Source organism: Plectropomus leopardus, chromosome 8, assembly GCF_008729295.1.
Source record: "Plectropomus leopardus isolate mb chromosome 8, YSFRI_Pleo_2.0, whole genome shotgun sequence".
NCBI classification, from domain to species: domain Eukaryota; kingdom Metazoa; phylum Chordata; class Actinopteri; order Perciformes; family Serranidae; genus Plectropomus; species Plectropomus leopardus.
In genome coordinates, this window is record NC_056470.1 from 13,734,251 (window position 1) to 13,759,584 (window position 25,334).

Sequence of the window (25,334 nt, forward strand, 5' to 3'; positions counted from 1 at the left end):
TGGGAAGTCTGGGAATGGGACTGGATACAGTTTTGTGAGAGATTGTAAACTGATTTTTATAGTTTTGTATGTGATCATGTTGTTCTAAACATGACCACATGTACAATGTCTGATTCATAAAAACGTTTCCCTATTTTTTGATTCTTCATTCACCATGGGGGCATGTGAGAGAAGCAAAGTTGTCTTCATGAAGATAACATAACAGGATGGCGGGGTAGTCCTGATAAATATTGCCCACAAATTATCAAAAAAGTCAGATGAAGTCCCCTTATAGTTCATTTGGGGATATTATTAGAACATTGATGCAGTGTTAGGTGCAAATCTCGAATTAATATCCCAGAAGATAACCACTGTCTGTCAGCCAGAGCTTTTTTTGTTCAGCCCTCCCATGTAAAACTCATTGCCTATAATTAACTGTTTCTCTGTCAGTGTGTGAGCTCTCACCAGCAGATGGTGCATTTTATGAATCACCCGCTGCTGGTCGTGTAGAGGCGGAGTTTTCTGTGCTGCTGTCGACGTGCAGGCGGCGGGCAGCAGGCAGAGGGCAGCAGCCTGGGTTCATCATCCTGACAGGATCACAGGACCAACATCATCATCCTCCATCCACCCTGACAAGGACGAGCCTTCCCAGAAAACACACAGAGACAGTGCAATCATTTTATTCAAACAAAGAAGAGGAAATCGCATCGAAAGCGGCAAGATGCTGGCCTGTACGGAGATGATCACCATGTGTCTACAGTCTGCAAAGCACGAACACTTGAGGAAACAGCAGGAGCTTGGCCACAACCAAAATCAAGCCATCTCTCTTTTCCACGACGTGAGTAAAAGCTGATTTATGTGACATTTAAGTAGCTTCACCCTCTTGTCATTTTTTTCCAATAGCACATCTTTTTAGAAATTTGCTCATGTATGCATATTGAGGCGTGTTTTGCTCATGACCGCCTCTCAGAGGGTCGTCTTTCAAAAGGCGCAATATGAGTAAAACACCGTCCTTTAAGCTGCTCTTTATGAATGGTTCATTTTGTCAGCCTCCCATTCACATCGTGCTTGATGTGCAGTATTATGTAAGAAAGGTGAGTGCATGACCATTAGTGCGTGAATGACAAAAGAGATGCCACAACACAGTCATCTGACATACAGATGTTTTAATCCATTTAAAACAGCATAGCTTTACAATGCAGCTGTTTTAGATTATTTGCTTTTTTTCCCTCATAGGCTGATGAGCCTCATGACATTGATTGTAGCTTTGATAAAACAAGCATAGTGTTTGTATTAAACATGATATGTATGAATTCTTAATCTGCAGCCTTCCCCTCAACTCTAATCAGATACATAAAAATAGAGATGTTATATTTGAATTATTTAACCAGGGTATTGCTTGCACAGTTGGCAGAGGGTTGGATTTATATGCACAAATGTTCTCTTACTCCACTGCCTTTTTCTTTTGCTTCAGTATGAAAAAAAAACCCCAACTACTAATACAGTGCAGTATTACAGTCAGTTTAAAATCATTGCTTTATGCTTGGAGCCTTAATGGCTATTGTGCCTCTGGTTTACTGACGACACAAATACAAGACAGTGTATTAGCAGCATCATTTCCCAGCCTTAGACTTCCTGACAGCTGACTGTAAATAAAATTCTCCAGTTTCCTCAAGGCAGATTATTGGCCAGTGAAGGGAACATTAGACTGCAGCAAGTACGCATTTGGTATAAATGCAGTTAGCATTCTTTTCTCTCCAGGCAAACACTGCATTACCTTTCTTCTCTGAACACATTAATGGCTAATGGTTGGTCATTCTTCAACAGCTGCAGAAATTAAAAGCATGATCACCGGAAGGCAACTTATCCACCTTCATCGACCTTAACTGATTCTTTGCTCTTTAATTCCTGCGTGTTCTCAAAGATGTAATTCACTGGTGGGAAGGTGTTCTGGTCAGAAAACTGGGTTGTCTATGCAGTAGGATGATGCAAATACTTTAAAAATTGGTGTTAGCTGAAGAGAGAAAACAGAAATAAAGGCCATTGCATTTGCTTTTGCACAAGAGATAGAAAACCTACAAGTACCAGAATGCACCGGTGGGTGACGTAATGCAAGCTTAGCCATCCCACAAGAAACAGTATGGCAGACAGCTATGCTACTAATCTGCTGCTGATAAACAATCAAATTGCATTTAAACAGCAAACTAAAATATGTTTCTGAACATTTTCAGTGCTGTAAGAGATTATTGGTTTATATTTTTATCAGCACTGCTTAGTTTTACCATTTGGTTTCAGTATTTTCAGCCTCCATTTTTACATTACAGGAAATGGTCCCTGATCCTTGTTCTCAAATTCACAGCCAAACAAAACACTAATGTGTTTTTGAAATCATATTAGGCGATGAAAAGACAAAACAGTAACCTAATGTTGGTTTATATTTGATCAGCACTGCAAAGTTTTACTGTTTAATCTGCATCGAAGGTGGGACTAAAAAACTAAAAAAAAGTGGTGTTTTGCCCAGATGCACTTGGGAGGTTCTCCTGATGGAGGAAAAATACATTTCACCAATGCAATTAATGTAGGTTACAATTATTAATTTCCACTCTCAAGAAACATTGACGTTAGAATATGCTAAAAGGAGCTTCATAGTATGTGCCATGAAAATACTGGATGAAAATTACTGTCATCTATCTATTAAGAAGCTAACTTTACATTGACAGGTATCCTTTGGAATAAAAAACTTGGTAGCATTCACATTAAATTGGTTAACCTTAACATTAAATCATAAAACTCCAATGTCAGTTTGTTACCAATTTTAAATGAATCTTACCTAATCAATAAATGTTCAATTTACAGTTGAGTGTCTGAAAGGTGAGAGTGATTCTGGCCTGTTAGCATGGTAAAATAAAAACCTTCTACCACTAAAGTATATTGGCAAGGAGCAAAAATCAAGTGTTTCTTCATGTACTGATGATCCTAAAAATGACAAAATCATCTCTGTTTGTTAAGCAAAAACCCCAGAGCCTACGAAAATGATGCTGTATGATGCAAATTTTAGCTGAGAGATGAGCAGGGAGATCTGGATGCTGCTAAGATAGTTTACCACACCTCATTTACACACAGGTTACTTCCCACATAGTTACCCTTAACTAAACCGTGCTGATGCTCACACTGGCATATGCAGGATTTTACAGAAAATTCTCTTTATTCGTGCTCTTTTCCCTCTACACAGGCACATTTCAGCTCTCCTAGACTTAAAGAGGGTTTCTGTGTTGCTTGTCTCTGTTTCTTTAAAACAGGGTCTTTGTCTGTTGATATAATTAGACAAGCTGAAGGACACATTGTTTGATTTAACAGACTCACATCCGTGTGAGGGCTTTTACCTCACTGAGAAGTGTATTGCTGCTCCTTTTGAGATAGTAATTAGCCTGAGAGGCTGATGGGAAGCTTTGTCGTGCTTTTCACAAATAACCAAGACGCTGTAGATGTTCAAAGGGTGTCAGCTACTCCTACTGTATTTGTATTATGAGTGTGATATATCGGCAGGCCCACGGGACTGGCTGAGATAGAAATTACAACAACAAGCAGCATCCATGTAGCTAATAATGCTTTTAGAAGAGCTTCATTGGCTCTGTAGAATGAGCTCCATCGACTCCACCGACCTCCCACTTAACAGCACAAAGGAAGAATAAAGGCCAGTAAATCTCCTGCTCGGGTTTCTCCAGAGCTGATGTTTATTGCTCACAATTTGTTCCCCAGATTTTTATGGAGCACCTCCCTGTTGGCTTCCTCTGAGGTGTCTTAGACAGGATGCTTGCGTCAGCACTTTTACGGTTTGGGGAGATTTGACAATGATTGCACAGCCTCCAGGTCTCACACCATCACCTGCATCCAGCAGTAGTCCTCATGACTGCCTGTCTCCTCAGAGGTGCTAAAGGGCCATACTCGTTATGTGTGGTTTAGTGCTTTCACTACAAATCCTTTATAAAACTCAACATAAATAACAGCATGAAAAGCTTTCCTGCAGCTAAATACATTAATAGTTTATGTGAGGGGGGTTATTTTATGAAGTCCCAAAGCTAAAAGAAGGCATTAAAAGATTATTAGACGAGTCCAGAATATAGCAGAATACATAAATAGATAATACTGAAATATAAAGCTTTATACTCTTCCATTTGCTGGTATTTTTTCCACTGTACTAATGGCACTAATTGTATTGTTTATTAATGTATTATATTCCAGATTTGCCATTTTGACTACCTTTTTACTGCTTCAAGTCAGTTTTTGGGCTCCGTGCTTTCCTAAATATCAGTAATTTGGTTGGTTCAAAATATGCACATGCTACTGAATTTAATGTTTTTACTATTTATTTGTTAGAGTGTTTTTGATATATATTTAAGTTGTCTGTCACCAATTTAATGTACAGTGTGGTCTGGCTTTTTAGGTTAACTTAATATTTTTTGTCAGTGTTTGTTTTTGACAACTTTAGTTTTGACTGTAATGTTAAAAACTTAGCACATATCTTGGTCACAATCCTTTAAGAAACAATTATAAGAGGGCTTTGGGAAAAATGTAATGGGTTATCTTAAAAAAAAAACAAATGAAAAGATTTTTTTTAAAGAAATTATTGATATTGTTATTAGCCTCAACAATCAGTTTGAATCTACGTCCCTACCATTCCCTCCAGCCTCTTCTTATTTATTTCTGGATCATATCAAAGTCTTTTAGCTATCTATCTTGTCCATAAACTGCATTACCATGCAATGATAGTGTAACTTTGAAATAAATGAGAGCAGGCTTGATACATTGTGGCTGATTACACAACATAGTCAGGGTTCAAGAGTATGCATAGCATACAGGAATGAATGGAAACCAGCCTGGATTTGTAGGGAATACCTCAAACTGTACTTTAAGTATACAAATATGGTTAGCAGAAATGTTAAATGTACAAACTGGTTGCGTCCTTTAAGTCCTCTCTGAATGAGACTATAAAGGCTGAATGTTTTCAAGGTTCCTGAGATGTTCAGTGCCATCTTTCTAATTCTGTATGCACAGTCAGTACCATTTTTTATGGTATATATTTCTGTGAGGATCAGTAGATGTGTCTTGAATTGAGGGGGGATATGTGCATTGCGTGTCCAGGCCTTCACACTCTGATGTGCTCAAAAGTCGACAGCTGGATGTAAGTGCACCGCTCCACCTTGATGATTCAGTTAATCAACCAGCCGCTGGACTCCATTGGTCCACGCAGGATGATTGAGCAAGTAAAAAAAAAACACTGAAATGAAAGAGCTGCCACTCTGATCTCACACAAAACACCTCACACTCCATCAACGGATCTGACTTCTCACAGGCTCAGTGTTACACTGAGATGAGGTCGAAGATATCGGTAATGATTTTATAACCGCGTTCACAGCATCAATCAGTGAACACAAAGCACGGTTGCTTCCTGCTTTCAGGTTTTGCACCAAACCAGTTACATATCTTAAAGCAGCGTGATCATTCCAGATGCCCTGTAAGAAAAAAAAGCCATTATTCCAAAGCTCCTCACGGGTGCACATAAATGTCAGCGTTTCATTTCCTGAGATGTCTCTTTTGTTATTGAAATGTTAAAAATTACAGCTCCTCTTGGGTTTCTCTTCTGTGTATAAAGAAAAGGGACTAGTGTGATACAGATAGATTTCCTGTCTGTACTTTTTGTCCTCTTAATTGCTGAAATTTCAAACTGACATTTGTTTTTATTTTCTTTCACTGTCTTTGTGTTGTTTGTGCATGTACCCCAACCTAAACCAAAACCACTTAAACATGATCCTCTCCTCTTCTTGCAGATTTTCCGCCGGGCAGACAAAAATGGTGAGTAAGCAAAATATGCACCTAATTAGATGACATGGCTAATTAAAACTTAAGTGTTTGATGACTTGGTTCAGACAGGCGACCTGTTTTGGCTTTGAGGGGATTTATGTGACTCGAATGGATCTTTCTGTTTTATTGCCACCTTGGAGAGATCCAGAAAGATAAAAATAACCAAGTCAGGTGCAGCTGCTTCTTACTGGAATTCAGATGTGATTGGATTTGACAGGATGAACTCCATGAACATCTCAGTGATATCTAATAATATATCCTCAGTGAGACTGAAATATATCCCTCCAGTCTCAGTCGTCTTGCTCGACTGTTAATATGGCCTCAGCAGAAAATACATTTTTAAACTGCTACAAATTCACTGCAGACTTGTACCTAATGTGATTGTAATATATTCCTTCTGCAAACGTGTCGCTGTTACATTTGATTAAACGTGTTACCGTGTTATATTTAAATCAACTCTTTACTTCAAAGGAACCCCCCTCCCAAAATATCTTGTGGGAAAACGCGGAGCATTCAGCTCCGCATGAAAAAAACAGTGCTGACAAACAGGAAAATGATTTTGGTCTTAATTTTTTATTCATGCGCCGCAGCTCCATTAAATGGAATGTAAAAAGGGGCAAGAGATTAATGCATGTACTGTGGAGTATCGATGAACTCTGATCAGTTTCCTGGAGAGGATGCTGGATGTGTTGCATTAGAGCAGGATTAATGATACAACATGAGCCACCATAAGCAAGGGTCGTCTGCGGTGCCATGTGTGGAGGTATTCAAATAAAAAAAAATTGTGAATTATGAAAGAACCTTTAAAAGATGCTTTTTCTGTGCGGCTGTTGTGAAGAAAGTGTTGAAAACAGAGGAATGGGTGGGTGGTTGTTTATTTCTTGAAGTGTTGTGTCATCTCGGGCGATTACTTTGTGAATTAGTCGACTGACGCAGTTGCTGCAAACATAACAGAGGTGTGAGGTTTTAATAGAAAAAAATGTTAACTCCATTTCAGTTAGTGTTTATATTAAATGCATTTGGTGAGCCTGCTCCTCCTCCTCCACCCGCCGTCCTCCAGCCCTCACACAAAGCTTTTATTTTTCACTCTTTGTAGAAGATAAAAGCGAGAGGCGAGAACTCATGTTTGTGGTAGCTATCTTCAATTTGCAGCCGAGCTCTGCTTGGGTCTCGTCTTCACGAACTCACTGAGTCGTGCACCCGAGAGGAAAAGTGCCTCCTACCAATCAGCACTGAGTGGGCTGCCATGATACACTCCGAGCACTGCGGATTTAGCACATAATGAGGGCTGGCTACCTACTCACTATACTCTCATTCCTCCATACTGTTGTAATGAGGAATTACAGCTTTTATTTAAATGCAATAAAACAATCGTGTGAATGCAAGAGCATGAAGTTCTGCACACTGAGCTCAGAGATGAAAACGGATTTGATCTATGATATTAGAATCCAGTTTCTCAGTGTGTGTGGCTTGGATTTGTCAGGAAAGTGTGAAAAACACTGATCAGTAAGCAGTTAGATTTTGTCTTTTAAAATAGAAGAGACTCATTTTGTTAAGTGTGATATGTCACACATTTGCCTTCAGGAGTCTTTCATAATAAACAGACCAAAGTGTCGTCATCGGAGCTTACAACAAACAGTGGGATGAAAAATGATTTGTCAAGAAGGCCATTGATTGGTTTGCTTATAGAGCTCTAGTTTAATAACATAGACGGGTATTGTTTTGCTTTACTTTCTTGATTTAAAAAAAAAAGTGTTTCCATTAAAATGTAAGGTGCAAAGGTAGTTTTGCTTTTTCTTTCTTGACACGCAGATTATAAGACTCTCTGTGAGGTTTCTGCCTCACATACTTGCAGTTTTTTAATTAACGCTGTGTTCAGTGCAGTGGCAGGGAGGATTGTAGACTGCTGCAGAATCCTCAAAGGATGATGTACAGAAGAGCTGCAGCTCTGAATGGAGGAGAGGGACATCATTAGTAGTTGGTTGACTATTTTAGCTACAAAATAACTCCAGTAATTAGTTTTGATGCCTGAAATTATGACCAGAAAATGAATATATTTTTTAAACTTATATACTGCACAAAATTGTAAATAACTTGAAGTTGAAATTCTGACCTAGCTTCACCATGATCCTCTGTAAAGCGTGTGTTTTATGGTCTGTGTCTACTCCTCAATCTATTCTTATCCCTCATATTCTCCTGAATTGCACTGTTGGGCTTTATGAATTATTGGTGCTTCTTCGGTTTTTAGCACTTTAATCCTTTCCCTTAAGGAAAATGGGCACTGGAAAGATACGAGCTATGGTACAGGGAGTGATTTTCTTTGAAGTCGCCGTTACATTAAGTGTGAAATGAGACAATTAAAGCTAGTAAACTGCCTAGCTTCTTTTGTGAGGTACAGATTTATCATCTGTCTCAACAACACTTCAAATTTCCCAGCAGAGGTGTCATATTGACAGTTGTTAGTCACAAAGTCTCGGGATCAATCACTGCAAAATCTGCATATTCTCTAATTAAATCTCGCTGTTTTAGGAGCTGAATGTTGATGACATGACAGCTGCTTTCCTGATGAAGAACTACATGAGACTTTTACAAAGAGTATAAATATATTACAGTATATATTATTAGAAAACACTGAATAATTTTACAAAGGGGAGAAGGCACAAAATAAATAATGCACTGTATTTTATCAAAGTACAAATTTGACATTGAGAGGAAGACAGTTAAATTGTGCATTGCGTTGTGTTAATTAATGCATGTTGTTTCACATGTGGAAGGAAATGTCTGCTCTTTTGTTGCATTCACATGCTCCTTGAATTAAAAAAAAAGATGTGTCGCTGTTTCTGGACCAGCATGTTCTCTAAAACAAACGGTTAATATTATCAGGGTTAATATAGATAAATAATCTTTCTAACTAATGGAGGTCACTCTACAGCAATGGTTACAACCCAATGCCATACTAAAGGTTACATGAAAGTGAAGAAGTGATTTACAATTTAAGTTAAATTTTTTTAGCATCAACGAAATATTTACTTTTACCACAACTCGTGTAACAACATTTTCACTGACTGTGCAAGTTGTTCAAACCTGAGGGGGAGTTCACATGACTTATTATACATATGTTAAGTCAACATAAATGTCCACAAGATAGGTACACTACATCTACAATAAACGGCAGCAAATTTCCAATATTCGATAACCAGACAGCAGCAGTTGTTGTTTTATGTTTTTACCATATTTACTTAATAAATTATGAAAATAAATAACCCACTGACAAAATTATTATTGATTTTCTAGTCTAACAAATCCCCCACATAAAAGACAAAACAGGATGTTTGTAATTGCTTCCTAATGCTACCCACATTTTTTTGGTTAAATTTATGCTCCTAAAAGTTGTGTAAAAGCATCACTTTAGTTCAGGAGACGTCAATAAATATTCCATGGCCAGAAAACAAAAACATAAGTCATTTTGAAATGTCTGACTAAACAGCCCACTAGAGATGAGATCATGAGTGACCACAGTTATCAGTAATAATAATAAAATCATTACTGCTAAAATGTGCCAAAAAAACATACTGATATACGCATAGAAATCATGTTTAATATTGAAAACCACAAATAAAATTGAATGCACTTTTACATGAACATGTGAAAACCCCATCAAATGTACATCAACATTAGAAATGCTTGTGTGAGTGTCTGTGTCACTGTAGATGAGAACAAGCGACAAGTAGCATCTCTGTGTTTGCCTGCTGATCGCCTACTCTATTCACAAGGGAACAACAAAACAAACCCACGTTGCTGCACCTTCTTCTGGGAGACTGTTGCTAACTTTGCTTGATGTTGAATAGTATTTACTGTGGACCCAGTAATGTGTTTAACAATAATTCAGATTTGAAACGGTAATACATCATGGGGAATTTTATAATGGGAAACCAATAACTATTTCATCCTTATATCCTACAGTTCTGTATGACGTTCAGGTTGAGGAGAGTCTCACGAATTGAGTAATTGACTCATTATTTCAATACAAATTATCAATAAATGCCTCCAAAGACTGGTTTTGCACATTCTGATTACGTGATGACATTTGGAAAGAAATCATAAATCTTCTAGGCGGAGCACATGCTGCACAGATAACTTTCCTTTAGCTTGTGAGACAAACACTATTTCAGTCTACAGCTGAAAGCTCACCACTGCAGCTCTGAGAAAAGGCTACACTTGCATAACATGCCATCTGAGCTGCACTGTAACTTGTATTTTGGTGTCTAATTGGGTGTGCATCTACACCAAAGCAGCTCTGATGGAGAAGGCTGCAGAGTGAGTCAGAGGTGTAACAGATTGTGTTTACTCCTACATTATGTGGAAGGAAGATTTTTTACAGAAAGTTTGAGATAAGAATTGTGATTTTAATGGATTCATCTTTCATCTGAGGTTCAACGAAGCCAACAAATGTTCAGCGAACCCACAGATTTCCATCTTAAGGGTGTGATCAGTATGTAACGATTCAAAACAAAACGATTTAAAACACTTTCCACTTTATGTAGTAAACACACAATACAACTTGAAGTAAATCTCTTCTGGAAATGTGTCATTTTTGCTTACAAGCCTTTGCTGCATCGTGTCCAGAGCCATCCACTGTGCGAGTTGGCAACAAGTCAAAATAGTTCCCACAAACATAACAGATGATATGATTTACTGTTGGCTCGGGCCTATCAGTCAGAGCTCTGTTGCCTGGCAGGAATCTCAGAGCCGGGTCTCAAAAGGCTTCGATGCTTACAGAGCAAAGCTGGCGAGATGGAGGCGAGCTCTCATTACCGTCTGAAGTTTGTCCGCTAGTTAGCTCTGCTCTGACTACTCAAACTAGCCCTCAGTCTTCGCTCCCAAATTCCTCAGGAACCCTGCAGGCCTGCAGCACACAGCCCCAGACACTGCTTATCAGAGGCGGGCCGAGCTCGCTTTCAGCTTCCTCTTTATGTTTATTCTCTGCCGTTCACACACACTGGTATAACATTCGTTGATGTGCAAAGTGTGTTTATGTGATTGTTACAAAATTGTAAAGGGAGAAGTGAATTGTGGCAGAAATTGAAATTATGCAGTGTCAGGTTTCAGCAGTGAGGGAATAAAGGCCAAAATGGGTTCTTTAAAATGAAAATGTGGTGCTCAATTGGGTAATTATTACTCCTAAGAGCAAATATTGGATTTTCGGCTGCATCACAACACATATCAACAAATACTCATTTGCTGCAGTAATGAACTCGCATAAGGGGAATGTAGTTTAATTCAGTTTTATGGGAAACACTGCTAAGTTTATCCTCGACAGAGTTTTTAAAGTGGAATAAAGATCTTGGAACTATGTGAATTGATGTGAACCATTTTCATTCGATCAAGGTTATTGCTGGAATTAATTAAGTGTTTTGAAGCCAAAGAGGCCTTGTTCCATTATACTAAATAATGTAGAAACTCTTCATTAAGGTGATAAAACCTCCTAGGCGTCAGTGAGGTGTAATTTTCACGTGTTTGTCTGCTTTCAGACGACGGCAAGCTGTCCTTGGAGGAGTTCCAGTCGTACTTCACTGATGGTATCCTCACTGACGACCAGATGCAGGAGCTGTATTGCTCCATCGACAGGCAGCAGACAGAGTGAGCTTATCTTCCTTTTTGGGTGTCCTCCAACTCTCTTGCCATCTGTAGCCCCTCCTGCTCTCCTGCTGCCTGGCAGTGAGATGTCAACACCTCCCTTCAGTGGAGATTATGTCAATATTCCATCTAGAGGTTTAATTCTGCCGTGAAAGACTCAGAGTTTGCAGCACTCTGTTTGCACGCTGATGAGCACGAATACGACTGAAAAAGATGCAAAATTGAAAAAAGTCTTTTGGAATTAAAAAAAAAAATCAGTTTTATGGCTAAAAATATGAGGGCATTGTTTGCAGTGTCTGTGGTCACAATGTTGAAATAGAAATGAGGTGTTACAGCTTGAGCTGCACCTCTAAATGTGCAGAATTAGTTAATCTGCGTACTTTCAGCTTTAGATAGAAAGCTTGCAAAACGTAAACAGACAGTGCTATGCATTCATTTAAATGTTAAAGGAAACAAATCAAATTCCAAGTCCACCACTATTTGTTATAATGTTAATTGTTATAATGACTAAATACAGTACATTATACTTTATGTACAGTAAAAGTGCTTCTAGGTTTAGTTGCAAGGCAGTTGTGCTGCTTTGTTTAGTGCCTTGTCTAAACGCCCCTCAGAGATCAGCAGTGGAAATCAATACCTCCTTATTTCAAATGGAAAGTTACAACGAAACAAGAAAACAAGATTCTACAGCCTCGCTGTGACTGAGGCTATGCTTTAAGCAAAATGCTGAAAACCCCATGCACACACGCTGAAATTAAAAGGAAACATCTATATTCTGAACCAGGCCCCTCTTTTCCCATGTTTCTGTGTCTAAGTGACTAATACAGACAACTTTTTTTTAATTGGTCCAGTATTGGGGGAGACTTCTTTAGCAGCACTGGCGAAACGAGATACAATGTAATCCTGTCAGTTTACATCCACTGGAATTTTGACAAGATGATGGCACTAGATAAAAAATCTGATAGTCCCCAAAGTCTGACAAAAAAAGTCTTAACCTAAACACTTGAGTGACATCTCTTTAATTAATTAACATGTCTCTTTTTGTCTTCTTCCCATTGTCTCACAGCAACCTGGACATAGACAAACTCTCAGGTAACATATGTGTCGTTCTTGCTTTGTTTTGCTGACTTTGCTATAAATTTACCCCTAAAATGTTATATACATAAGATCAGCTTCATGTGTCAAAGAAGCCAGATGTTTCATAGTTTTAGCAGCTGCTGTTGGCAACTAAAACACAAGCATCCCATAGTTTCAGTGAGTTAGAAATTAACATGTAATCATGTCAGTGGAAAAAACACTTTCATTGTAATAGTATCATATGTGATATATTTCCTGCTTGTGGAAGAGCACCACTGATCGATGTGCTGATCAAGCACAAAGTATATTCAACAAGTCTTCTTCTCCTCCAGAGTACTTCACTCCACATCTGGGGGAATACGTCAACGTCCTGTCTGCTCTGGAAAAGCTGAATGTGGCCATTTTGAAGGCCATGGATAAAACTAAAGAGGTGGGTGATAATGGCTTTCACCTCTGCACCGTGTTGATAATTTAGCATGACATCAGCAGACTATTATCCATTTCAACAGCTTTTGGAACATTTGTAGGCATCTGCTATCCCTCCAAGCATTCAGGGTTTCAGGCTGTTTTGTGTTTGTGCTGCAGCTGTCAGTTTGAAACCCTCTCAGAGGTCTTTGAGATCACTCTGCTGTGGTGGCGATGCAGAGGAAACAAAAATGCCCAGCATGACAGACTGTGCTTGATATCTGCTCTGCTTGTTTTCACTAACAATACATTTTCAAACATGAGCTCACAGAAGCTTACAACTGCATGCTTTTAAAAACGGTCTCTTCTAACAAGATAGTTAATGTCAGCTTGTAGTGTGAGAGACACTGACAGCATTTTGTCTTAGTAAATCTGCTGGGCAGCCAGTAAAGAAAAGGCAAAGCAATTTATGTGAACATCTTTTGGGCTCTTTTGGAAACAGTTGAATAATATGGCTGATTTCACAATTTGGTGCGGGTATTGTAGATGCATTGATTGCTATGGAGCATTATTCATTACTGAATATTCTCTTGGTTATTTATTTGTCCTCCTAATATTTCAATTATGTCGTTTTAAATGCCAGAAAATCATGAAAATTCATCATTTTCCAGAGCCAAAGATGACTACCTTATATTGCTTGAATTCTCAGATCAACAGCCAAAACAAGAAGAAAGTCCTCCAACAGCTCTGTGAAGCCGTTCTTAGTCACAGTGTGGTTTGAGCGAAATGATAACAGCAGCATTTTGACATGCTCAGTGATAATGCCAACATGTTAAGCAGATCTACCATGCTTACTATGATTATCATCTTGATTTAGTATTTTGACTTTGCTATTTTAAGTAAAACAAAGTGTTTTTTTAAGTATAGATTAGGAATGCGACCTTATGATTGTGCTAGAGTAAAAGAGGACAAAAGAGAGAAAGAAGTAATTTGCAATGAATCCTCAGGGAGTCATGTGTGAACCTAATTTTATTCAGAGTTTCCAGTATTTCGCTGCTCATGACAACTTTTCAGGGGTTGAATTTTTATATAACTAACCCATATAAATGCATCCAGCTACGGTAACCTCAGGTCACTTCTGGCTCCAAATCCAAGATTTTGACAGCCAAAATGCCAGACTTAAGGCTTAAAAATTAGAGTCCACAATCCAATGAGTGATGTCATGGTCACTACGTCCATCGTTTTTTTATGTTCTGTCAAGACTTTTTGTTCAAAACAACAATTATGATCTTCACAGTGGTACCAGAAAACAGGTCAGGAGGTCACAAAAGTTGGTGGTATTTATCATCTGGGCGCTATGAATACGTGTACAAAGTTTCATGGCGATCCATCCAGTAGTTGTTGAGATATTTCAATGGACCGACTGACCAGCATTTTGTGTCAAGGTTTTTTAAGTAAACTAAAAATAAACTAAAAACTTAGATTAAGTGTGACAAAACATTTTAGTTAACTGAGATAAAGTTAAAGCTAGACTTAAAAAAACTAACTTATGATACTGTATGCTTAAAAACCTAACTAAAATAAAACAAAAAATATATAGGAATTGTCTGTAGAGACATCAGTGAATATATTTATTGAGGCTGGGATGTTTACAAGACTGTAAGTAAAAGTAAAAACATAAAAAACGCAAAATTATAACAACTGTTCTACATGTAGCAAATTAAAACCCAATGATGACCACCTAAGATGTATCATCACAAGAGTACACTGTTTGTATCATATTGTTCATTTGACATAACATTTAGGGTTTATTTTCACTTTTTATTTCAAACCATTAACCAGAATCTTTACATGTTTTTATACATTTGGTTTCATCTCTCTAACGCTCTGTCCTAGTTGGAAACTTAAGGCTTTGGAGCTGAAATCGAGATCAATGGTGTTTAGTTCAAAGGAGTGAACATTTTGAAACCACCATTTCTTTCACATGTATTACCACATAACGAGACACAGCATCTCATCAACTCACCAGCCTTGAGCTGTGAAACATGATAATTAGAGCGTTATGAAATCCTGTTATGAAGCCTGGTCGAGCAGAACGGTATACTGTATACGTCACGAGATGTAGAGGGGATCTAAGTGTCAGCCCTCGACATGCACGGCTGTAATCATTTTGTTTTAGACGCACACAGCCGAGATCAACGCCAGAGAGCTTCCACTAAGATGTAATCAATAGCTCAGCTCAGTGTTATCGACCTCATGTGAAGCCAACTGGTGAATATTTATTTCTGTTGGATGAGGGAAAAGAATCAGGTGCGGACTGTGAAAAATGCAGATTTGTTATGAGGTTGTTTTCTGTGATATGCAGCCACTTATTTTCAGTGCAGCGCAGGAAGTGGGTGTTACTGATAAAGAGAGAGAACATAGGGGGATAGCAGAGCGTAGATGACAGTAACTAAGGCTGACAAACCCCCCAGCTGTCCAACTGATCTGACTTCAGATGTCCTCCACAGAACTGCACCACAAACACGTGGCCATTTTTCAGCTGCTCTAATCTCCTTCTCTTTCAGTCTCATTCTCTCCTTCTTAATCCGGGTCCATTATTCACTCAGACGCACGCTTCTCTTTCACTGTTTTATCTCCTTTCTCTCTACATCCATCCTCTCTGACATTGTATTTTTTCCTCTCACCCATGCCTTCCAATGGCTCATGCATTTTTCATGTTGCTATTAGTCACTCAAAAAGCTTTCTTTGCCCTGAAGAGAAGCTGCTTTTTTAGCCATCCTGAGATCTGCTGTAGTTATTAAATTCTTATTGCTAAACCAAAGATAAAACTAATCCTACAGCAGTACTCAAAGGGCCACCAAGGCTCACATGTATTTTCAAAAGTGCCTGCACAAACAAAGAGTATAATGATGAGCTCACAGACGAAAATATGTCCACTGTGTTGTCGTGGTGCCCTGAGATAACAAGAAAACATCCGCTGTCATTTCGCAGCTCTTCTGTCTTGAAAAGAATAGGAGGAGAAATTGAGGAAAGGACTAAGGTTCATTACTCATGTGGTACAGCGTCTCTGGTGCTGAGAAAACGCAGCACACAGAAACAAGGATCTCAACAAGCTCCTTGGTCATTTTTCAGATGTCTCCTTGTCATTTTACCAGTCTCTATTTTGTTGCGCTGCACGGTGCTGGTGACAGTGACGGGCTTCATTATCCAAAAAATATGAGCTGGCAAAAAAACCCCAAAAATAAACAGCAGCCTCAGAAAGTTCTCCACAAACTGCCACTAGACATCCTTATACTATCATGACACCACTTCACACTTCATGGAAATGTCCATTATCACCTTGTTACTGGTATTGTTTTCACCTCATGAGTCTGTGCATGTCATCATGGTGAAATGTGCTCCAGGTAACACCAATTGTAGTGAGAACTACTACTGATTGTATTTTCCCAAGTGTTATACGTCTGTCTGTGTGCCTGTGGACAGATTTTGTCATGTGATAGCGTCACAGCCGTGTAAGATACAGTGACAAAACAGTGTGTAATTGAGATCAGAATCAAGTTGAAGTACGAAGATGAGTGAGGTCTGAGCAAGGGGGCTAGAAGTAGGGTGGTAGGGAGTGAGGAGGGGGACATTGGTCTGGCCCACATTCATTTCAACTTGCAGATTGTTCTGCCGCGGCTGTAATGATCTCATTGCAAGACATTCCCTAGTGTGCTTTGCATTGATTCATTCAGGGTAATCTACACACGTCAGACAGTGTTTCAGTGTTCACTACTTTTTTGTTTTTGGCAGGTGGAAATAATGCTATTTTAACTTTGTGTGTGGTTTCAGTTCAAAAGGACCAAAATGCAAGACAGAAGGCAGGCAGGTTGCAGGAACAAAGGGAAGCTTTAATAACCAGCACAGTTTCAGTCATCAAAAGCAGGCAGGCAACAAAAAACTAAGGAAGCAGGCAGAAGTAAATCCAGAAACCAAGAAAAATGCATATCTAAACCAAGAAGTACACCAGGAACACATTGAACATAGACGAACTGACAATGAAACAGGGAAAAACAAGGGAAGGAGGAGTGTTAACGAGGGACGGGTGACAGCAGCGCTAGCGAGGAACAGGTATATTTATTATTTTTTAAAGACGTGAAAGCATCATCTTTACAAAAAACCTCAAAATACAAGATAATGTAAGAATCAGCAGTTTTGCACAAAAAGCTGAGCATAACATGAACCAAAAATCTACGAGTGTCTGTAGCTTCTTTCTTCACAATTTATTTAATCACCCGAGCTGAAAATGAACACTCAGACAAGTCCATCATATCAATTACAAAATTACAGAAAACATTTCTAAAGATGAGATGAGAAATGACTGAATGATGGGAAAAAATGTACTTTTGATTCTTATCCTTCATGTTTACTTTTCCTCTTCCATTCAGGACTATCAGGGTTCATCAGTGCTGGGTCAGTTTGTGACACGCTTCCTGCTCAGGGAGACCTCCAGCCAGCTGCAGTCCCTCCAGTCATCACTGGACTGCGCTATGGAGGCGGTTCACGACCAGGGCTGTCCAGGGCGGAGGATAGTAAAGAAGCCCGAGGACCTGCCTATCCAGAGGGTGGCCAAACGCCCCGGCCGACGCATCCAGAAGAACATGTGTCTCTCCCCTACTGACCCCTACTCTGGCATGCTCACCACAGGTTGGTTTCAGTAACACTGTGATTAAGATACTGGAGAGAGTTGGGAATTTTAAATGGCATATTGCATTGTCTTAGCTCAGAAGTAGGTCATTCAAAACAAAAAATGCCACACTTTGATATACTGTCATTGTTCAGACTTCCTGTGTTGTGATGACTTTGTGTTTCTGGGGTCAGGGGTCAGTGTGGAGCCAGACAACCACTGGGGCTCCCAGATCAACCAACTGGAGCAGCTCATAGACAAACTGGAGTGCGAGGTTTGTGTGAATTCTTTTTTTTTGCTTCCAGTTTATATGCAGCACTCAGCTTGCTGCTTCATATTTAGGGGAGAGTTTTAAGAGCAGTATCTTTATCTTTTCATCTTACTCTTGGCAAGAAAGCAAATGAGTGTATTTCCCTTTTCCTTCAATAGTGAGTATTATAGTTGTAGGCAGTGGGCGATGTGCTGATTTTTGATAGGAGGTATCAGTGATTCGGTGCCAAATGTTTTATTTTACAAGCCCACTGTTCGGGTATGGGGATATAAGGGGTATGTTAGTCAAAAGGTGCTTGGCTTTTAATGATCACCACAGTCTCAGAAATTTATGATAGGCTGGTTTTAAAATGCCAGCTGTGAACATGTAAGAGTCCATCCATTCTACTTTTCTCTCTTTAGAGCATGCCATGTCATACTCCTTTTTTCTGACTCTCATTTCTCAGACTCCTCTCTCATCTCGTATCATCTGTGTGTATCTCACTCGCTGAGTTTCAATCCTTATCAGAAAACAAAGATTTTAATTGCTGAGTAGCATCACATGAGATGATTGAATCCATGCAATTGGTCCTTAGTTTGCGAACAAACGCTGCACCCACGCCCCCAAGAACAGTGTCACGATTTGAACCCATTTTTACAAAGTGTACAAATAAGAAATTTCAACTTCCAAGTTTGCCACATGAGGCCATTGGGCCCCAAAATACTTAATCCTGTAGTGGGTAATTTTGTTTTTTTGCGTCATAAGCCCCGCAAAAGGACTCAGAAGTCTGTAGTAAGCTTTCTTCATGTGCCCAACTTTGTGGAAGATCCAGGAAACTTTATACCACGAAAACTGAGCTTTTTTTAGGCGTCATGTGCAACTGAGCTAATTTCATAGGAAGGAACAGGGCCCCGCTTACAACAATGTATCCAGTTCTCTTTATATATCCATGGCTGCAACAGTGACAGTAGAAATACTCCCTCAAAATATAGTTATTCTCAATAATTTATCAGCTATAGGTCTTGGTGTGGTGGGACTTTTTAACAAGGGGGGACTCATTTTAGTCATTTTGCTAACAAGGGGGATGGTGTCCCCTCTCTTCCCTATTCAAATTCCTTATTTTTTATAGGCATCCAATTTCTGACTTTTAAGAGAACTGCTCTTTGTTAGGATCAGGATTAACTGCAGAGGCTCAGCTGTTAACAAACAGAAATGTCGAGCAGGCCGTTTGAGCCCTACTGTGTGTTTGCAGAAACACAGGGTTCGCTCTGTGGTACATGTTGTCAGAGAGAACGATTTGTACACAGTGTGTGTTGTTGTTTAGGCCAACGATTCGGGCTGTATTGAACTACACAAACTGAATGTCATGCATAAGCATCAGCCTGTAAATACATGCTGCGATTCACTCAATGCTTTACGCTTCACACAGATATTGATGCATTGGTGTAGCTCTGCTATTGATGCACTGGGATCATAGATGTAGACAGATATTTTGAATTCTGTGAAAAAGCTACCTAAGTTTTGCCTGAATGTCTGAAGAAGAACTTCCTGTGGGACTCATTGCATTTGTAATTTTGCATATTCATTGGAAAAAATGGATGAGTCTTTTTCCAAGGTCAGATATCAGTGCTGCAAGGATAATGAGCTTGCCTGCTAACACACTAATAATTATTTTTTCTTATCAAGGCCATGCAGACAAGATTATAGTCTAACTATCATTCTCAGGGCTGTAGTGAGGCTGGTTGAGGGTTAATATGAACATTTTCCTTGTAAAAACCAATGCTTTGTGACAGACTGTAACTTGTGGTCGTTCTATTGCTGGAATCTATTGAGCTTAGTCTGCTGCTTTATGTCCTCATTTCCAGAGTCCACATCTTGAACCTCTCAAAGAGGACACATTGGCAGGGACGTATAAATCGGTGAGTCATGTGAGGTTGTGTCAAATTACATGAGATATGTTTGCACAAAATAAAATGTATATAATGATATTACTGCTAATTGTTGAGGTGTTTTGTGTTTTTTTTTAATGTATTTGATCATATGTAATACTGTTGAATCAGTCATACAAATGCAAATCCACTAAAAATCCAAATTAAGCGTATTCTGCTGGAGTTATTTGAAGACGGGATCGTGACATCAGTTTGTTTTCTCTCTCCAGAACATACTCCTGGTCCAAAGACAAATGTCTGTGAAGGAAAAGGATGTGGAGCAGTTTCAGCAAGCTCTTAAAATCTACACAGATACCACCAGCAGCCAGCTAAACAACCTGCAGTATGTCCCTTTGTCTGCCTCAGTGCCTTTGTTTGCCTCAGGATCTCTGTGATTCAGTGCAGCCACTTCAAAATCGCTTTAATTTCCCCAAACATATGAGATAACCCCCTCTACCCTCTTTTTTCTCTCGCTGTCTCATTTTATTTTCAGCGTCTCAGTCCAGAACTTGCCAGACAGATCATGCTTCATCATGTACGAATTTTGGCAGGACCGTCTCTCCTGGATGAGGTAGGATCAGAGGGGCTTCACGGCTTATTAGACTAGAAAACATGTTCTGAGAATTTCAGTGCTGAACCAAAATGTGCCCTGCACACCGAGCTGTTCACATCCTCTCTTTGAAGTGTTATTGCCTTGCTGAGCATTTCATCTCTCTTTCCTCTCAGCTACCTGCAGTCGTCCATCAGTAAGACCTTCCAGCGCTGCATTATTGACTCACTGGAAGAGCCTGAGATGGTCTCCACCATGCTCCTCCCAGGTAGGAACCTGGCTCTGAAACAATAATCTCTACTGACGGCAGCCTTCACACACAAAAACTGACACAAATCCAGTTTTATGAATAAATTATAACTATTCTAATTACAATTGTGAGAACAGAATTAGAAATAGCATTGCCTTTGAAATTGTAAAAAAAAAATCAGTTAATGCAGGTTTAATGTGTGAGAAATACTGTACTAGTTAATAAACTGTAATCTCAGGAGGCCATTGCTTTCTTAGAGAAAAATTTAAGTGCATGTTGACATTTACCTTTTCTGTCTGCTGTCATTGGTAATTTGTTTTTCTTGGGAAAGAGCACAAAATATTGATGCTTAATTATTGTTTCATTTGACAGCCTCTTGGTGGATTATGAACAACAACTGACAGAGCAAGGCTGCTGCTATTCAACACAATAAAAGCAGGAGGAAGAGCTAATTGCGTAATCGTTTTATCTTTTTTTTTTTGTTCTTTGATATCAACTTCCTCCTTATGGCATGACCAGGATCGTTTTTTGCAAAGCTATGCTCTGAGGCCATTAAAAAAGAAGACCGCTCAGAAAAACCATTCAAGAGTGAAACAAATTTAAACCTCGGAAAGAGAGAATTACGGTAATGCAGTATTTTACTGTGTGATCAGGATTTGTGCCAATGTTAATTTAACAGGCACATTTCTGATTTTAATAGAAACAAAAGAAATGACAAAAAAAAAGATTTGCATGATTTCTTATTTCTCAGTGCTAGTTTATTTCTATCAAAAACTACTTCCTAGAATAGATATGTCGCTGATGCCACAAAAATAGAAACACATGAATAACAACTGATCTGTCTATCCATCGTTATCCCTCACTCATTTTTCCGTATGGACAAAAACAGAAATAGTGTTAGGGTTAACCTGCATTTCCCCGTGTTCTCTCTGTGGTTTTGTGCTTTGTTGTCTCCTTCAAAGCTTTGCTACCAAGCGTCTTTTTGCTGATGGGTTAGACAGCCAATAGTTAATGAACGATTATGGTCCGCATCTAAACTTTTATCATCTGTGTGTCACTTCTGCACTTTAGAAAAATATGAAACATGGACCTAATTGTAAAGAATGGATATTTATTGTAAATTGTCTATTGAAAATGTAATATTAATCAAGACCTGCACTGAAGTGTAGTGAGACATTAGCAGACAATAAAAACTAATAAGTCTGCAGTTTGCCTGTACTGTTACTCTAGAAATAAAACACAAAAGCCATTGTTTTGCATTTGCAGTGTGTAATCAGAAGAGTTAAATACACACAAATAGAAGTTTATATTTTGAGTACAGAAATTACGCAGATCTGTTCGATGTAATGACGTCAGAAAGTATAAGATTGTGTATAGTAGTTAATGACAGATATAAGTCATAGCTGTAGAACATTGGTAAATGTACAGTATGATAGTATATTGAGCTGTGGTTGCTCTGACAACGTGAGGAATGAATGTGTTCACTCCTTTTTTAAGTGTTTTATCATTTCTTTTATGAGGAATATACTGTTGTTATGTGAATGCTATGTTTGTTTTTTGGCATGAAATAAAGTTCATGACTTGTTGATGACATTAATTAATGCATTTATTGTCCCCTTTCCCAATGCTTATTAACTGACATCAATGGAAAAGTTACAGATATTTATAAGTAAATAAATGCTGAGGTTTCAATGGTCCACCAACTGCCACCTCACATTTGGTATGTCAAGAAAAAATAGTAAAAGTGTACTAATTGTATTAGAATTAACATGTACTGTCAAAGACACTGAAAAAAATATACGTATTTTCCTTCTTGGCTGGTTGAACCAGAATTTAAAACATACCAGGACATAGGCAAATAAAATATGGCAATAAAAGTAATATAGAAATTAAATGTAAATTAGAAATTAATAAAGATAAATATCAACAATTAAACAGTAACCAAGTGTTTGAAATTAACTCATTTGAAGTCTGCACTTAGGCAAATAAAATTTAAATATTAATTAAATACAAAAATAATAAAAAAAAGAATACCCAACAATATAAGATAAAGATTCATAATATTAATTAAGTTATGTTAAAAATACATAGGTGTGCTAAAATCAATAAAAGGCTATTTTGAAAATAATTTTTAAGAGGTGATTAAAAAGATTATAAGCTCATGTCATCATCGGCTGCAGGTTTTGAGAAAAGATGGAACAGTTTCAAGCCCACAGTGTGTTGAATCTGGGGCAATTGGCTCGTTTTCACTCTTCAAAGCCAGTCGATTCCTTTTCCTCAAACACAACCTGAAACAGCTCTAACCTAGAAAATTTAAGCCTGAAATTTCCACCGCAGCAGCTGACAGCTCACTTTCACTGTGTATATTTTCTGTCTCAATGCACATCGGTTTGACTTCACAGCATCTTTATCCCCAAGTGCATTAACTCCAAAAAATAAGAAGTTCAAGTTATGGAATTTGAATATTTAAAGGGAAGCGTCTGTATTTTTCAACCTGGCCCCATTTTTTCCCATGCTCCCATTTTTTGTTTTGTCTAAATGACGAATTAAGACAACTTTTGCATCTGGTCCAGTATTGAGAGATAATGCTGCAACTGCAGAAACAGGCTGCTACTGTATGTAATTCATACGGGCATCTGTGCACCATAAATTTATGTCCATTAAAAGTGCTGTTTTCTGCCACCGACAAGCTCGGATTATTATTAGGAGTGTCGGACAACCATTTGGCAAGAGGTGACTTGTTGCGGGAAAAACAAAAGTGGAAACATCAGTAAGAATTGGAGAGAGGAGTTCCAGGAAAAGTTTTTTTTTATGTTGGAGCACAGAAAAAGTAGATTTGTGTCATTGAAAAGATTTTCAATGTCACGGCTGAAAATTTTTAGCTGATTTCAACAATGTGGAAAACCAGATTTCAGAATGAAACACTTCGTTAAGTGAGAGCTCGTTCCACAGGTTAACAAACCAAATGGATCAGTGTAATGTATGGAAAAAGTTTCCATAATGTTGTTAGACATGTATGATAACAATCTGGGTCTGTCACTGGTAAATCAGGCACTTTTAAAGGACGTAAAAAGACTCTTGCCTCTGAACTTGGACAGGAGGTAGTAACAGTGTCGAAACAGGCTCTGTGTAAGACATATAGCAGCAAAGACGTGACCATGGGTGGCATCAGTGTGATGTTTTGATGGCGAGTTTATGTGTGCGATCCATTGCAGGACATTTAAAAGCAGCTGCAGCAATAAGTGGCTAATAAAAAGAACAGTGGCTGTAAAAGTCCACAAATAGTGAAAACTTAGACTTGGAGCTCCTTACCCTCTGAGCAGAGGACAAGATCAGCTGCCATATAACAGAGAAGGTAGATGATTGTTACTGGACATGTTATGCCTTCATTATCGTTCACAAAGTGATACTGATGCATATATTATATGTCAAACTGGAGGCCGATGCTGTTGTGTTACATGTCCTGCCTCTTTTGTGTGCTGGATGCCACAATCCAGTGTATGATCATAAACTGGAGTGGCATGATGCTGCCGTCATTTGGTTCTGTGTAAAATTGCAGGGGCAGTATAAAGAGGGGACTTAGTTGCAGCCCTATAGCGTGATCACTGTGTAAAAGCAGCTTTAGACACAAAAAATGGAAAAATAGGGTCAATGTTAAAAATACCAAATTCAAAAATAAGTTTTTCTTTAATGTCCTTCTAATAAAAAATCTATGTACAATGTAACTCACATGTAAAGATTTCCTACAAACACTGTATTGTTACGTCTGAAGAACCAGTGGTTAGTGAGACATGGGCCAGTCATGTAATAGCAGCAGCAGAAAATAATGCTCGGATCAGTCTTCATATGAAGAAGCTCTAATATGAGTCCTATTTACACATCTCACATAGTTCTGATAAAAGTAGAATAGCTGAAAGTAAAATCTGTTTTTAACTGCAGCAGGCAGGGAGAGATAACAACCTTTCTTTTTCCACCAAAGGTGAAATTAAATGCAAAAGTTTCATTATGATGCAGACTGAAGGAGGTGAAGATGCAGGCAGGATGCCTTCTACAGCTGCAGCCTCTCATGGAGAGAAAATGCACCTCCTGCCATTTAAAATCGTATACCCTTATCCTTCCCTGTTGCTATTTTCTCCTCAGTGACAGTGAGGCCTCTGCTGTGATGCCTCTGCCAGAACAGCCGCCAGCTATGTGGGCTAAAAGACATCCTACATATGCTCTATGTATATGTATAAGCAGTCAATCAGGTCTTCATAGGGTGAAAGATGGTATGTTTTTGGTCCTCTCAGAATTACTATAGGTGCGAGTTGTGCAGAATTGCCACAGACACCAAAAAAAATTTGAGGTGGACTTAATGTAAGGCGAGTCAGTCAATTTAGTTGTGGATTAATTGCCTGTAAATGGGTGCCATTTGTGATGTTTAGCACCCATTAGCAGACAGGCCTTTCCTGTCCATAATGTTAGTGCACCTTCACAGCTATTTGGTCAATTAGGAGCTGCTCATGTGCATGTGTTTGTGTGTAATTAAGAATAAGTAGTCAGAATAGTTGGAGACAGGGTGAGAGGGATTAAACCAGTTCAAGAGAAGAAGAAGAAGAAGAGGTGTTGTGTGAAGAGAAAGGGAAACACTCGCAGGGGAAAGTCAGGGTCAACTGTCAGGGCACATTGACGCTCAAGGGAAGCAAACTCGAACAGAAAGCCTTAGCTCTGACATCCACAACAAACACATA

The 25,334-nt window shown here is 38.8% G+C and overlaps 1 protein-coding gene across 1 annotated transcript; it reads left to right on the plus strand.

Moving 5' to 3' along the window:
• Window positions 1–543: 543 nt before the first annotated feature.
• On the plus strand, window positions 544–22,099 carry LOC121947146 (N-terminal EF-hand calcium-binding protein 1-like). The gene is made up of 12 exons (XM_042492073.1): window positions 544–817; window positions 5,808–5,832; window positions 11,373–11,481; window positions 12,542–12,567; window positions 12,885–12,982; window positions 17,388–17,646; window positions 17,821–17,900; window positions 19,742–19,795; window positions 20,035–20,147; window positions 20,298–20,375; window positions 20,531–20,622; window positions 20,977–22,099. The coding sequence occupies exons 1-12, from the start codon at window positions 701–703 to the stop codon at window positions 21,003–21,005; spliced, it is 1,080 nt and encodes a 359-aa protein (XP_042348007.1). The 5' UTR covers window positions 544–700; the 3' UTR covers window positions 21,006–22,099.
• The last annotated feature ends 3,235 nt before the right edge of the window (window positions 22,100–25,334 follow it).